Raw genomic sequence first — 16517 nt, 5'->3', positions numbered from 1 at the left:
TCCCTCCGGGTACTCCGGCTTCCTCCCACTTCCAAAGACATGCACCTGGGGATAAGTTGATTGGCAACACTAAATTGGCCCTAGTGTGTGGATGTGAGTGTGAATGTTGTCTGTCTATCTGTGTTGGCCCTGCGATGAGGTGGCGACTTGTCCAGGGTGTACGCCGCCTTCCGCCCGATTGTAGCTGAGATAGGCTCCAGCGACCCCCGCGACCCCAAAGGGAATAAGCGGTAGAAAATGGATGGATGGATGGATGGATGGTTAAGATCAAGAGTAAGATGACTAATTCAGTGTTAATATTTATGTGCCCCTCTGTAGTAGAAAAGTTGGGCAAAAAGTAGGGATGTCCGATAATGGCTTTTTGCCGATATTCCGATATTGTCCAACTCTTTAATTAAGGATACCGATATCAACCGATAACGATCTCAACCGATACTGATTTATACAGTCGTGGAATTAACACATTATTATGCCTAATTTGGACAACCAGGTATGGTGAAGATAAGGTACTTTTTTAAAATATTAATAAAATAAAATAAGATAAATAAATGAACACACGACCAGAAATAGTGTCTATAAAATTGTTATAAGTACGACTCTGCAATACATTGTATCCTTATTAACATTAAAGAAAAAAAAAAAAAATATTAGGGATGTCCGATTAAGGCTTTTTGCCGATATTCCGATATTGTCCAACTCTTTAATTACCGATACCGATATCAACCGATACCGACATTAACCGATATATACAGTCGTGGAATTAACACATTATTATGCCTAATTTGGACAACCAGGTATGGTAAAGATAAGGTCCTTTTTTAAAATATTAATAAAATAAAATAAGATAAATAAATGAACACACGACCAGAAATAGTGTCTATAAAATTGTTATAAGTACGCCTCTGCAATACATTGTATCCTTATTAACATTAAACAAAAGAAAAAAAAATATTAGGGATGTCCGATTAAGGCTTTTTGCCGATATTCCGATATTGTCCAACTCTTTAATTACCGATACCGATATCAACCGATACCGATATCAACCGATATATACAGTCGTGGAATTAACACATTATTATGCCTAATTTGGACAACCAGATATGGTGAAGATAAGGTCCTTTTTTGAAATATTAATGAAATAAAATAAGATAAATACATTAAAAACATTTTCTTGAATAAAAAAGAAAGTAAAACAATATAAAAACAGTCACATAGAAACTAGTAATTAATGAAAATGAGTAACATTAACTGTTAAAGGTTAGTACTATTAGTGGACCAGCAGCACGCACAATCATGTGTGCTTACGGACTGTATCCCTTTCAGACTGTATTGATATATATTGATATATAATGTAGGAACCAGAATATTAATAACAGAAAGAAACAACCCTTTTGTGTGAATTAAGGAGTTTTTTTGGGTTGGTGCACTAATTGTAAGTGTATCTTGTGTTTTTTATGTTGATTTAATAAAAAAATAAAATAAAACATTTTAAAAAAACGATACCGATGATAAAAAAAACGATACCGATAATTTCCGATACTACATTTTAAAGCATTTATCGGCCGATAATATCGGCGGACATCTCTAGCAAAAAGGTTAAGAAACCCAGCATTACAGTGTCTTCAATGTGTGTATTCTTTTACTAAAATAGGAACTATTGTCGAGGCTGGAACAAATTATTCATGTTTACCTTGTTTTTAATGGTGGAACTCGGCTTCACTATACAAACGTTTTGATTTACGAACCATGTTCAAGAACCAATTATGATCGTAAATGGAGGCTCGCCTGTACATCATTTAGTGCGACAAAAAATAGAAGGGCTAATAGGTGTTATAACAGAAGCTTCTAGTATTGTTTACACACAGAGCAGCCATATGTATAGCCAACTCGAGGGTGGTGAGTACTCGCCGACTTTCTGAGAAGAAATTTCCGACAGGAACCCGGAAATTCCGACTTCCCGGTACAAATTGAACGCACCATAACTACCGTAATCCTATTCTTCTCGGTTTCTTCTTTTCCTTTTTCCACCCAGACGAAAATAAAATTTCTGACTTTCAACAAGCGACAAAAGTGGAACCACGTGATATTACAAAACGTCTTGTTGATTAAGAAATGTGTTTCAATAGTTTTGCAGAAAATGCATGTATTAGCATTAGCATTAGCACTAAGCCCAGCCGCCCCGCCTCACCTGGGTTCTGTTGAAAGCGACGCGTGCGAAGACGGCCTGCGAGATCCCGGCCCGCTTGAGCTCGTCCCGGACCCACTGGTAGATCTCGGAGGACACCTCCGTGTTGGAGCCCACCGGAGGCTCCAGGGGCTTGCCGTGCGAGGCGCGGTTGACGGGCGGGTGGTTGAGGTACTGCTGCGACAGCGACTGCTGCGCCAGCAGGCGGTTGACGGCGTACTGTTGGTTGAGGATCTGCGCCATCACCAGCTGCTGGTTGACCAGCTGCGGGCTGATGGGCGTGGACACCAGGCCCGGGTGGTGCAGGCCGGGGAGCTGGGGCTGCCGGCCGCCCGCCTGGCCCCCGTGGGGTGGCGGTGGCGCGTGAGACAGCGGCGGCACCGGCGAGGAGGGCGTCTGCTCCGCCGTGCTGCCCGGGATGGGCTGCTGCTGCTGGGAGAAGCCCAGGTGGTTGTGGTTGGAGCCCGGCGGGGAGAGGTCCGACAGGGCGTCCATCTCGGCTAGAGGACGAAGTGGGCGGAGAAGAAAGAATGTTTGAGAATACAAAGCAGGACTAAAAAGGGAAAAAACATGCAAAACGTGGAAAAAACTACATGTTGGTTGGTTTGGTGCTTATTAATTACTCTCGGTTACGCCCCCCTTGAAAAATGAAAACACGACCAGAAATAGTGTCTATAAAATTGTTATAAGTACGCCTCTGCATTACATTGTATCCTTATTAACATTAAAGAAAAAAAAAAGAAAAAAATTAGGGATGTCCGATAATGGCTTTTTGCCGATATCCGATATTCCGATATTGTCCAACTCTTTAATTACCGATACCAATATCAACCGATACCGACATCAACCGATGTATACAGTCGTGGAATTAACACATTATTATGCCTAATTTGGACAACCAGGTATGGTAAAGATAAGGTACTTTTTTTTTTTTATTAATAAAATAAAATAAGATAAATAAATTAAAAACATTTTCTTGAATAAAAAAGAAAGTAAAACAATATAAAAACAGTTACATAGAAACTAGTAATTAATGGAAATTAGTAAAATGAACTGTTAAAGGTTAGTACTATTAGTGGACCAGCAGCACGCACAATCATGTGTGCTTACGGACTGTATCCCTTGCAGACTGTATTGATATATATTGATATATAATGTAGGAATCAGAATATTAATAACAGAAAGAAACAACTCTTTTGTGTGATTATGCACTAATTGGTGCACTAATTGTAAGTGTATCTTGTGTTTTTTATCTTGATTTAATTAAAAAAACAAAAAAAACAACAACAAAAAACCATACCGATAATTAAAAAAACCATACCGATAATTTCCGATATTACATTTTAACGCATTTATCGGCAGGCCGATATTATTGGACATCTCTAATAAATATAGATCAAAAAGATCAACTTTATTAACATTGTTGTTTTAGTCTTTAATACAAATATTTAAAGTACATCAATTTGACCAACTGTAACTATTTGATACTGAAAAATAAAATTTAACTCAATCAATAACAATAAATCGATCAGCGGCATTAACTCAGGAGCACAATATATAAAACACTTTAACATACAAAACAAAAATGAATAAAACAATTTCAGCTATTATTTTTAGAGATGTCCGATAATATCAGACTGCCGATAAATGCTTTAAAATGTAAGATCGTAAATTATCGGTATCGGTTTCAAAATTATCGGTATCGGTTTCAAAAAGTAAAATGTATGACTTTTTAAAACGCCGCTGTGTACACGGACGTAGGGAGAAGTACAGAGCGCCAATAAACCTTAAAGGAACTGCCTTTTGCGTGCCGGGCCAGTCACATAATATCTACGGCTTTTCACACACACAAGTGAATGCAAGGCATACTTGGTCAACAGCCATACAGGTCACACTGAGGGTGGCTGTATAAACAACTTTGACACTGTTACAAATATGCGCCACACTGTGAACCCACACCAAACAAGAATGACAAACACATTTCGGGAGAACATCCGCACTGTAACACAACATAAACACAACAGAACTAATACCCAGAACCCCTTGCAGCACTAACTCTTCCGGGACGCTACAATATACACCCCCCCGCTAAACCCCCCCCCCCCCCCCCCCACCTCAACCGCGCCCCCACCCCCAACCCCGCCCACCTCAACCTCCTTATGCTCTCTCAGGGAGAGCATGTCCCAAATTCCAAGCTGCTGTTTTGAGGCATGTTAAAAAAAATAATGCACTTTGTGACTTCAATAATAAATATGGCAGTGCCATGTTGGCATTTTTTTCCATAACTTGAGTTGATTTATTTTGGAAAACTTTGTTACATTGTTTAATGCATCCAGCGGGGAATCACAACAAAATTAGGCATAATAATCGGTATCGGTAATAAAGAGTTGGACAAGATCGGAATATCGGCAAAAAAGCCATTATCGGACATCTCTAATTATTTTTATGAATTAAAATGAGGAAGTCAGGATTAAAGGATACTGTAGTGCACAGCTTTTCGAACCGGGGTTTGAAGCATGAGACTGCATGATACTGATAAAGCATGTTCCCCGGAGTCACAGGAGCCCCCACTATTTGAGAAAGACTAGTTTGATGCAAGATTGGAGGAAATATGCATTTTAAAAGAGTTTGTGAGGCCATGAATGTATCCAGACTGGTGATTGGACGTGTTTGAGGAAGGAGCGTGGGTGTGTAATCTACTGTAAGCCAACCCCGAATACATCCCAAAATCTAAAAAAGGTTGGGAAAAAATAGACTTTATTTCTGATTGAGAATTTTGTTGTCCCTGTAAAATAACAAGATAACAACTTAATAACAAGTCGCCACCTCATCGCAGTTTTTAAACTCATATTTTCGACTTTTTATCTCATAATTCAGACTTTTTATCTCATGATTATAACTTTTTATCTCATAATTCAACTTTCTTATCTCATAATTTTGACTGTTTATCTCATAATTTCAGCTGTTATCTCATAATTACGACTGTTTATCTCATAATTACGACTTTTTATCTCATAATTTTGACTTGTTTATCTCATAATTTCGACTGTTTATCTCATAATTACGACTGTTTATCTCATAATTATGACTTTTTATCTCATAATTTTGACTTTCTTATCTCAAAAATTTAACATTTTATCTCATAATTTCAATTTTTTATCTCACAATTATGACTTTATTATCTGATCATTTTGACTTTCTTAACTCATACTTAAGACATTTTATCTCATTACGACTTTATATCTCATCATTATTATTTGTATCTCAAAATGTTGACTTTCTTTTCTCATAATATTGATATTTTATCTCACAATTAAGACTTCATATATCAAAATTATGAATTTTCATCTCATAAATTAGACTTTTAATCTCATGACTATAACTTTTTATCTCATAATTCAACTTTCTTATCTCATCATTTCGACTGTTTATCTCATCATTTCAAATTGTATCTCATAATTACGACTGTTTATCTCATAATTACGACTTTTTATCTCATAATTACGACTTTTTATCTCATAATTTTGACTTCCTTATCTCAAAATTTCGACATTTTATCTCATAATTTCAACTTTTTATCTCATAATTAGGACTTTATTATCTGATCATTTTGACTTTCTTAACTCATACTTAAGACATTTCATCTCATTACGACTTTATACCTCATCATTATTATTTTTATCTCAAAATATTGACTTTATTTTCTCATAATATTGATATTTTATCTCATAATTAAGACTTCATATATCAAAATTATGAATTTGTATCTCATAATTTAGACTTTTTTCTCATGATTATAATTTTTTATCTCATAATTCAACTTTCTTGTCTCATAATTTCGACTGTTTATCTCATAATTTCGACTTTAATCTCATAATTACGGCTGTTTATCTCATAATTACGACTTTTTTCTCACAATTATGACTTTTTATCTCATAATTTTGACATTCTTCTCTCAAAATTTTAACATTTTATCTCATAATTTAAACTCTGTATCTCATAATCATGACTTTATTATCTGATAATTCTGACTTTCTTAACTCATACTTAAGACATTTCATCTCATTACGACTTTATATCTCATCATTATTATTTTTATCTCAAAATGTTGACTTTCTTTTCTCATAATATTGACATTTTATCTAATTAAAACTTCACATATCAAAATTATGCATTTTTATTTCATAATTTAGACTTTTTTTCTCATGATTATAACTTTTTATCTCAAAATTCAACTTTCTTATCTCATAATTTCGACTGTTTATCTCATAATTACGACTGTTTATCTCATAATTTTGACTTCCTTATCTCAAAATTTCGACATTTTATCTCATCATTTCAACTTTTTATCTCTTAATCATGACTTTATTATCTGAAAATTCTGACTTTCTTAACTCATACTTAAGACATTTCATCTCATTACGACTTTATATCTCATCATTATTACTTTTATCTCAAAATGTTGATTTTCTTTTCTCATAATATTGATATTTTATCTCATAATTAAGACTTCATATATCAAAATTATGAATTTTCACCTCATAAATTAAGACTTTTTATCTCATGATTATAACTTTTTATCTCATAATTAAACTTTCTTATCTCATAATTACGACTGTTTATCTCATAATTACGACTTTTTATCTCATAATTATGACTTTTTATCTCATAATTTTGACTTTCTTATCTCAAAATTTTAACATTTTATCTCATAATATAAACATTTTAACTCATAATCATGACTTTCTTATCTGATCATTTTGACTTTCTTAACTCGTACTTAAGATATTTTATCTCAATCCGACTTTATATCTCATCATTATTATTATTATCGCAAAATGTTGACTTTCTTTTCTCATAATATTGACATTTTATCTAATTAAGACTTCATATATCAAAATTAAGAATTTTTATTTCATAATTTAGACTTTTTTCTCATGATTATACATTTTTATCTCATAATTCAACTTTCTTATCTCATAATTTCGACTGTTTATCTCATAATTTCGACTTTAATCTCATAATTACGACTGTTTATCTCATAATTACGACTTTTTTCTCATAATTACGACTTTTTATCTCATAATTTTGACTTCCTTATCTCAAAATTTCGACATTTTATCTCATAATTTCAACTTTGTATCTCATAATTATGACTTTATTATCTGATCATTTTGACTTTCTTAACTCATACTTAAGACATTTCATCTCATTACGACTTTATATCTCATCATTATTATTTTTTATCTCAAAATGTTGACTTTCTTTTCTCATAATATTGATATTTTATGTCATAATTAAGACTTCATACATCAAAATTACGAATTTTTATCTCATAATTTAGACTTTTTATCTCATGATTCTAACTTTTTATCTCATGATTCTAACTTTTTATCTCATAATTCAACTTTCCTATCTCATAATTTCGACTGTTTATCTCATAATTTCGACTTTTATCTCATAATTACGACTTTTCATCTCATAATCACGACTTTTCATCTCATAATTACGACTGTTTATCTCATAATTACAACTTTTTTCTCATAATTATGACTTTTTATCTCATAATTTTGACTTTCTTATCTCAAAATTTCGACATTTTATCTCATCATTTCAACTTTTTATCTCACAATTATGACTTTATTATCTGATCATTTTGACTTTCTTATCTCAAAATTTCGACATTTTATCTCCTTATGACTTTATATCTCATCATTATTATTTTTATCTCAAAATGTTGACTTTCTTTTCTCATAATATCGACATTTTATCTCATAATTAAGACTTCATACATCAAAATTATGAATTTTTGGCTCATAATTTCGACTTTTTTACTTCAATATTTCGACAGTATATCTCATAATTACGACTTTATACATCATAATTATGAATGTATATCTCATAATTTCGACATTTTATCTCATGATTGTTAGAGATGTCCGATAATATCGGCCTGCCGATATTATCAGCCGATAAATGCGTTAAAATGTAATATCCTAAATTATCGGTATCGTTTTTTTTATTATCGGTATCGTTTTTTTTTGTTTTTGTTGTTTTTATTAAATTAACATAAAAAACACAAGATACACTTACAATTAGTGCACCAACCCAAAAAACCTTCCTCCCCCATTTACACTCATTCACACGAAAGGGTTGTTTCTCTCTCTTATTAATATTCTGGTTCCTACATTATATATCAATATATATCAATACAGTCTGCAAGGGATACAGTTCGTAAGCACACATGATTGTGCCTGCTGCTGGTCCACTAATAGTACTAACCTTTAACAGTTAATTTTACTAATTTTCATTAATTACTAGTTTCTATGTTTTTATATTGTTTTACTTTCTTTTTTATTCAAGAAAATGTTTTTAATTTATTTATCTTATTTTATTTTATTAATTTAAAAAAAAAAGTACCTTATCTTCACCATACCTGGTTGTCCAAATTAGGCATAATAATGTGTTAATTCCACGACTGTATATATCGGTTGATATCGGTATCGGTAATTAAAGAGTTGGACAATATCGGAATATCGGATATCGGCAAAAAGCCATTATCGGACATCCCTAATAATTATGACTGACAACTGGGTTATTTCTTTTTAGGGGCGGAAACAGGCTTCCGTACTTTTACTGATCCAGACTAGTTGGGCTTTTTTTGAGTGAAAGCTGCGGCAAAGTGGCTCTTTTGATGGAAAGGTTGCCAACCCCTCTTTTAGTGTTTATGTACTGTAAATGTCTTGGCGAGAGATTCATTCCATTTTAAAGTGCAAAAACCTGACGACTGACTTCAGGATTCTTCGAGCGTCTTTGGTTCTGAGGGCGCTTTGAAGCGTTAACGACGACGCGTGACAGCCGTCAAGTCGCAGGGTGCTTTCAAAGACGACAACAATCTCGGCGGTGATTACACACCGATCAAACTCCGCCGGTGAACGTCTTTAAACGTGAACGTACATATGGCGAGGCTTTTCACACGCGCCAGTGAGGGGGCAGCAGCGTTGAAGATTTCATACATTAACACCTCCGACGAGCGGCCTCCGCACGCCATAGAAGACGAGAAAACGGGATTGTGAGCGGCATTAAATCGCTGTTATACCGAAGAGGAGCGAGGGACAGAGAATGGGGGCGTAGGGAGGCGGGGTCTTAAGGAAGATGTATGTTTTTTATCAGATGAAAGATTAAAGCACGTGGACGTTTTCCAAAAATATACGCAATAATCGCGTGTGTCAGCGAGCACAAAGCGCCCGGCCGAGATGAGTCTATTGAGCGTTTGTCAAAAACAAATGATGGCGACGGGCTACGTGGGGTTGGTGGGAGGAACAAGACAACACCAAAATCTCGGTAATAATCACATCTCTTCTCCCTAATCCCTGGCAATGCCACTCTCTGATGGTATGGCATGCTATTGACTCGCATGCGAGTGTGTGCGTGTCGGCGCTGGGGGGCACACATGGAGGCATTTCCATGCAAATTGAAAAGAGAAGAGGAGCATGGCAGGAGGAGGAAGAGGAGGGGGCCACAGAAGTCCTCGTGTGGAATCCTGCCACAAAAGAGCCCTGGATTAAACGCACAATGGGGATGGGTTGTGGGCCGCGGGGGTGAGTCAGGACGGGAGAACGGGGGGAGCGGGGGGAATGAGAGCCGTGCAAAGTGACTCGCTTTCACCTGCAGTGGTCTTGGCTTGCACAGGTGAACCTGTGAGCACGCCACTTGCCAAAAAAAAGGGGGCGCCGGAGGCCATGTTGCAGCCCTGGCACACACCTTTCCTACCACTTCTACTAATCAGGAGTAATCTTACTCTTGAGGAGTAATCAATAATTGTATCCAACCTAACCACAGTTTAACAGGATACAGCTTGTCAAATGACATGAAAGCAAATATTATTATCAAGGCTTAGGTCAGGCTGATTACAAAGATAAATACAAATCAAATATTCTGCAAAAAAAAGCCTAATACATAAAAAGGGATTAAAAATAAATTTACATTGAATTACATGGTGGTAAAATTATAGTAAATTAATAGAAAATCATAATATGTTTATCAATTCAACTTTCAATACAATTTAAGTGCAAATGAAAATAAAGCTTCACCACTTTAGTCATATTTTTTTGCGCTTAAAGGGGAACATTATCACCAGACCTATGTAAGCGTCAATATATACCTTGATGTTGCAGAAAAAAGACCATGTTTTTTTAACCGATTTCCGAACTCTAAATGGGTGAATTTTGGCGAATTAAACGCCTTTCTATTATTCGCTCTCACAGCAATTCTTTTTATAGGCCCTCTGCACATTGCGAAAGGAAAATGAATTTATTATTAATGAGATGTATTATTAGGGTTAGAATCTCAGCACAGCCCTGTCACTTAAATAATTATTTTTCTAATCATTTTTTTTTTGTAATGTGCTAAATGCCATGCGGCTATATTTCAAGTATTTGCTAATTTGATGCTAAAAACTCAATCCTGTTACGAGAAATGAGTGCCGATAGGCCTTGTCATTGCCTGAGATTGGCCGATACACCTATTGAACAGTTCAATATGTGTATTGTTAGATTAGAGTTAAAAAGTTTAATTTGTGAGTTGGTAAAAAGTAAATTGTACTGGTTTAGTGGAATGTTTTTTAAAGGGGAACATTATCACCAGACCTATGTAAGCGTCAATATATACCTTGATGTTGCAGAAAAAAGACCATATATTTTTTTAACCGATTTCCATGATCGACTTTGTAGTTGTGTCATCGGATTTGCGGCCTCATGTTTTGGACACTCGGGTGAAGAGAGGGGCGGAGCTTTCTACCGATCACCACCTGGTGGTGAGTTGGCTGCGATGGTGGGGGAGGATGCCGGACAGACCTGGCAGGCCCAAACGCATTGTGAGGGTTTGCTGGGAACGTCTGGCAGAGTCTCCTGTCAGAGAGAGTTTCAATTCCCACCTCCGGAAGAACTTCGAACATGTCACGAGGGAGGTGCTGGACATTGAGTCCGAATGGACCATGTTCCGCGCCTCTATTGTTGAGGCGGCTGATTGGAGCTGTGGCCGCAAGGTAGTTGGTGCTTGTCGTGGCGGTAATCCTAGAACCCGTTGGTGGACACCGGCGGTGAGGGATGCCGTCAAGCTGAAGAAGGAGTCCTATCGGGTTCTTTTGGCTCATAGGACTCCTGAGGCAGCGGACAGGTACCGACAGGCCAAGCGGTGTGCGGCTTCAGCGGTCGCAGAGGCAAAAACTCGGACATGGGAGGAGTTCGGGGAAGCCATGGAAAACGACTTCCGGACGACTTCGAAGCAATTCTGGACCACCATCCGCCGCCTCAGGAAGGGGAAGCAGTGCACTATCAACACCGTGTATGGCGGGGATGGTGTTCTGCTGACCTCGACTGCGGATGTTGTGGATCGGTGGAGGGAATACTTCGAAGACCTCCTCAATCCCACCAACACGTCTTCCTATGAGGAAGCAGTGCCTGGGGAGTCTGTGGTGGGCTCTCCTATTTCTGGGGCTGAGGTTGCTGAGGTAGTTAAAAAGCTCCTTGGTGGCAAGGCCCCAGGGGTAGATGAGATCCGCCCGGAGTTCCTTAAGGCTCTGGATGCTGTGGGGCTGTCTTGGTTGACAAGACTCTGCAGCATCGCGTGGACATCGGGGGCGGTACCTCTGGATTGGCAGACCGGGGTGGTGGTTCCTCTCTTTAAGAAGGGGAACCGGAGGGTGTGTTCTAACTATCGTGGGATCACACTCCTCAGCCTTCCCGGTAAGGTCTATTCAGGTGTACTGGAGAGGAGGCTACGCCGGATAGTCGAACCTCGGATCCAGGAGGAACAGTGTGGTTTTCGTCCTGGTCGTGGAACTGTGGACCAGCTCTATACTCTCGGCAGGGTCCTTGAGGGTGCATGGGAGTTTGCCCAACCAGTCTACATGTGTTTTGTGGACTTGGAGAAGGCATTCGACCGTGTCCCTCGGGAAGTCCTGTGGGGAGTGCTCAGAGAGTATGGGGTAACGGACTGTCTGATTGTGGCGGTCCGCTCCCTGTATGCTCGGTGCCAGAGCTTGGTCCGCATTGCCGGCAGTAAGTCGGACACTTTTCCAGTGAGGGTTGGACTCCGCCAAGGCTGCCCTTTGTCACCGATTCTGTTCATAACTTTTATGGACAGAATTTCTAGGCGCAGTCAAGGCGTTGAGGGGATCTGGTTTGGTGGCTGCAGGATTAGGTCTCTGCTTTTTGCAGATGATGTGGTCCTGATGGCTTCATCTGGCCAGGATCTTCAGCTCTCACTGGATCGGTTCGCAGCCGAGTGTGAAGCGACTGGGATGAGAATCAGCACCTCCAAGATCGAGTCCATGGTTCTCGCCCGGAAAAGGGTGGAGTGCCATCTCCGGGTTGGGGAGGAGATCTTGCCCCAAGTGGAGGAGTTCAAGTACCTCGGAGTCTTGTTCACGAGTGAGGGAAGAGTGGATCGTGAGATCGACAGGCGGATCGGTGCGGCGTCTTCAGTAATGCGGACGCTGTATCGATCCGTTGTGGTGAAGAAGGAGCTGAGCCGGAAGGCAAAGCTCTCAATTTACCGGTCGATCTACGTTCCCATCCTCACCTATGGTCATGAGCTTTGGGTTATGACCGAAAGGACAAGATCACGGGTACAAGCGGCCGAAATGAGTTTCCTCCGCCGGGTGGCAGGGCTCTCCCTTAGAGATAGGGTGAGAAGCTCTGTCATCCGGGGGGAGCTCAAAGTAAAGCCGCTGCTCCTCCACATCGAGAGGAGCCAGATGAGGTGGTTCGGGCATCTGGTCAGGATGCCACCCGATCGCCTCCCTCGGGAGGTGTTTAGGGCACGTCCGACCGGTAGGAGGCCACGGGCACGTTGGGAAGACTATGTCTCCCGGCTGGCCTGGGAACGCCTCGGGATCCCCCGGGAGGAGCTGGACGAAGTGGCTGGGGAGAGGGAAGTCTGGGCTTCCCTGCTTAGGTTGCTGCCCCCGCGACCCGACCTCGGATAAGCGGAAGAAGATGGATGGATGGATGGATGGATTTCCGAACTCTAAATGGGTGAATTTTGGCGAATTAAACGCCTTTCTAATATTTGCTCTCGGAGCAAATCACATCGGGAAGCAAGCCGCCATTTTCTCAAACACCGAGTCAAATCAGCTCTGTTATTTTCCGTTTTTTCGACTGTTTTCCGTACCTTGGAGACATCATGCCTCGTCGGTGTGTTGTCGGAGGGTGTAACAACACGAACAGAGACGGATTCGAGTTGCACCAGTGGCCCAAAGATGCGAAAGTGGCAAGAAATTGGACGAAATTTGTTCAAAATAAGAGGCTGTGGGGAAAGCCGACGAAATGGTCAATCGTTTGTTCCGCACACTTTACCGACGAAAGCTATGCTACGACAGAGATGGCAAGAATGTGTGGATATCCTGCGACACACAAAGCAGATGCTGACATCAACTCCAAAATTGGACAGATCAGCTTGCAGGAAAAGAGAGCGTATGAGGGTATGTCTACAGAATATATTAATTGATGAAAACGTTATTCATTACTCGCGGTTTTACGTAAATTATTATACATAAACTGTTTTTATCAATAATTTAGCTTAAAAACATTTATTTTTTTCAATCATTCGAGTACATTTGGATAGTCTTGTGTAATGCAGGATTTTGTGTCTATTTAGGTATGGTTAACCTGAGTGCTGAAATCGTGGAAAAATATATGTTCTTAGCGCGCCTGAAATGGGCTGTCTGCACTCTCAAAGTGCATGTTGTTGCCAAATGTATTTCATATGCTGTAAACCTAGTTCATAGTTGTTAGTTTCCTTTAATGCCAAACAAATACATACCAATCGTTGGTTAGAAGGCGATCGCCGAATTCTCCCGTGTCTCTGGCTGTCGTGTCGTTTTCGTCGGTTTCGCTTGCATACGGTTCAAACCGATATGGCTCAATAGCTTCAGTTTCTTCTTCAATTTCGTTTTCGCTACCTGCCTCCACACTACAACCATCAGTTTCAATACATGCGTAATCTGTTGAATCGCCTCAGCCGCTGAAATCCGAGTCTGAATCCGAGCTAATGTCGCTATATCTTGCTGTTCTATCCGCCATGTTTGTTTGTGTTGGCTTCACTATGTGACGTCACAGGAAAATGGACGGGTGTATATAACAATGGTTAAAATCAGGCACTTTGAAGCTTTTTTTAGGGATATTGCATGATGGGTAAAATTTTGAAAAAAACTTCGAAAAATAAAATAAGCCACTGGGAACTGATTTTTAATGGTTCTAACCCTTCTGAAATTGTGATAATGTTCCCCTTTAAGAAACTTCTCTATGACTTTAGCTCCAGACTTCTTCTGTTTGTTTGATATTGTCATTACTGCCACAAGTGGTGGAAAAGTGGATTACAACAGAGTACCGCTGCTGAGATTTTTATTTTTTGGTGGCCATCTAGGGCCTGACAATGGGCCCCAGCCTTATGGTTAAGAAACACCGCTGTAGACCACATGGAAGTGTTTTAAATGTAGAAAAACAATCATAATGTGACCTCTTTAACACTGTCACGACATGGACCATGGCGGCGCAAATTACTGCGCGGATTGCTTTCCCGAGATGCAAGACAACTTGACTGGACATCTTTAAATTTACTATAAAAAAGGAACATGCAAAAGGCGCGCACAAGGCGGAGAACAAACTTGGCTATGAAACAAAACTAACACTTAGACAGAAACTATGGACATGAAACAAAACTACACTTACTGTGACGTGAAAAAACAAAACTTACGTGGCATGGCATGAAGCATAAACTATCGAATAAACAGGGCATGGTAATGACAATGTCGCCAGGACGACCAACAGAAAATGACCGGCTTAAATAATAGTGACATGATTGGCAACAGGTGCGTTGCTTCGGAGCTAACGTGATAGCATCGTGCTTAAATGCAGATAGAAACAAAAGAAATAAGCCCCTGACTGGAAGGATAGACAGAATTAAGATCAACAATACTACCGGGGTGGGGCGGGGGCGTGGTTGGGGGCGGGGCTAAGAGGGGAGGAGTATATTTACAGCTAGAATTCCCCAAGTCAAGTATTTCATACATATATATATATATATATATATATATATATATATATAAGAAATACTTGACTTTCGGTGAATTCTAGCTGTATATATATTTATTTTATTACATATATATATATATATATATATATATATATATATAAGAAATACTTGAATTTCAGTGTTCATTTATTTACACATATACACACACATAACACTCATCTATTCATTGTTGAGTTAAGGGTTGAATTGTCCATCCTTGTTCTATTCTCTGTCACTATTTTTCTAACCATGCTGAACACCCTTTCGCAGGTACCCAGAAAGGTTTCGAGTACCACCAAAAAAACTGAATCTCTGAAGACAGTATAAAAATCTGTGTTAAAGTTGTACAAATACTGTTTGTATAATAAGCATGTTATTTGTTTTACAAATGAGGGTTAAGAGTTCAGTACTAAAAAAAAAAAAAAAATGTGGCTTAAGTACAGTTTTTTAATTGAGCTGCTGCATTTTTTGGTTGGGTTGTTTATTTATTTTGAGTAACTTCTATACATTTCTAAAAGGGGAATAATGTAATAGAGTTATCTATGTTTGTCTGTTGCCATCTCCTGGTGAATGTTGGCTATAGCGTACTGGGGTTACTTTTTGGTTGGCCAACGATTTACGTGGTGTTGCGCACCTGACGTCACTCAGGTCCGCATGGAGCTGGAGGGGGCGTGGCTTCCAGCTCCGCCTGAATTTCGGGAGAAAATTTGTCCCGGGAGGTTTTCGGCAGAGGCGCTGAATTTCGGGAGTCTCCCGGAAAATCCAGGAGGGTTGGCAAGTATGCTTCTTTGCAGTCTCCATTGTTAATTGAACAAATTGCAAAAGATTCACCAACACAGATGTCCAGAATACTGTGGAATTTAGCGATGAAAAAAGACGATTTAAGCTGGCGACCGACCTATTCCAAAATGTCTGATTCAACTATTGACGTCACGCATACAGAGACGTTTTCAACCGGAAGTTTCCCGGGAAATTTAAAATTGCACTTTATAAGTTAATTCGTATTGGCATGTGTTGCAATGTTAAGATTTCATCATTGATGTATAATCTATCAGACTGCGTGGTCGGTAGTAGTGGGTTTCAGTAGGCCTTTAAGTACTACTGTAATTCTAAAATACATTTTCTGACTAATGATGTGACGTATTGATTTGTCAGTATCGGTCCACACATCACTGCGGGTGTGAATTATGACAAAACTGTAAAAACATTACAACAATAGCACAGATGGTTTTTTTTGACAGCGCAAAGGTTCGGG

General features: G+C 38.9%; 1 protein-coding gene across 7 annotated transcripts in view; it reads right to left on the bottom strand.

Annotated features, from left to right (window-relative positions):
- Positions 1 to 16517, bottom strand: part of satb1b (SATB homeobox 1b) — a 250029-nt gene that overhangs the window by 95398 nt on the left and 138114 nt on the right. For all 7 annotated transcript variants that reach the window (XM_061956591.2, XM_061956583.2, XM_061956599.2 and 4 more), the window contains exon 8: positions 2189 to 2685. In XM_061956591.2, the coding sequence (XP_061812575.1) occupies positions 2189 to 2685 (497 nt within the window). The remainder of the gene's footprint in view (positions 1 to 2188; positions 2686 to 16517) is intronic.

Source organism: Nerophis lumbriciformis, linkage group LG04, assembly GCF_033978685.3.
Source record: "Nerophis lumbriciformis linkage group LG04, RoL_Nlum_v2.1, whole genome shotgun sequence".
Taxonomy (NCBI): domain Eukaryota; kingdom Metazoa; phylum Chordata; class Actinopteri; order Syngnathiformes; family Syngnathidae; genus Nerophis; species Nerophis lumbriciformis.
The sequence above is the reverse complement of the archived record's forward strand: the minus strand, read 5'-3'. Positions and strand labels throughout refer to the sequence as shown.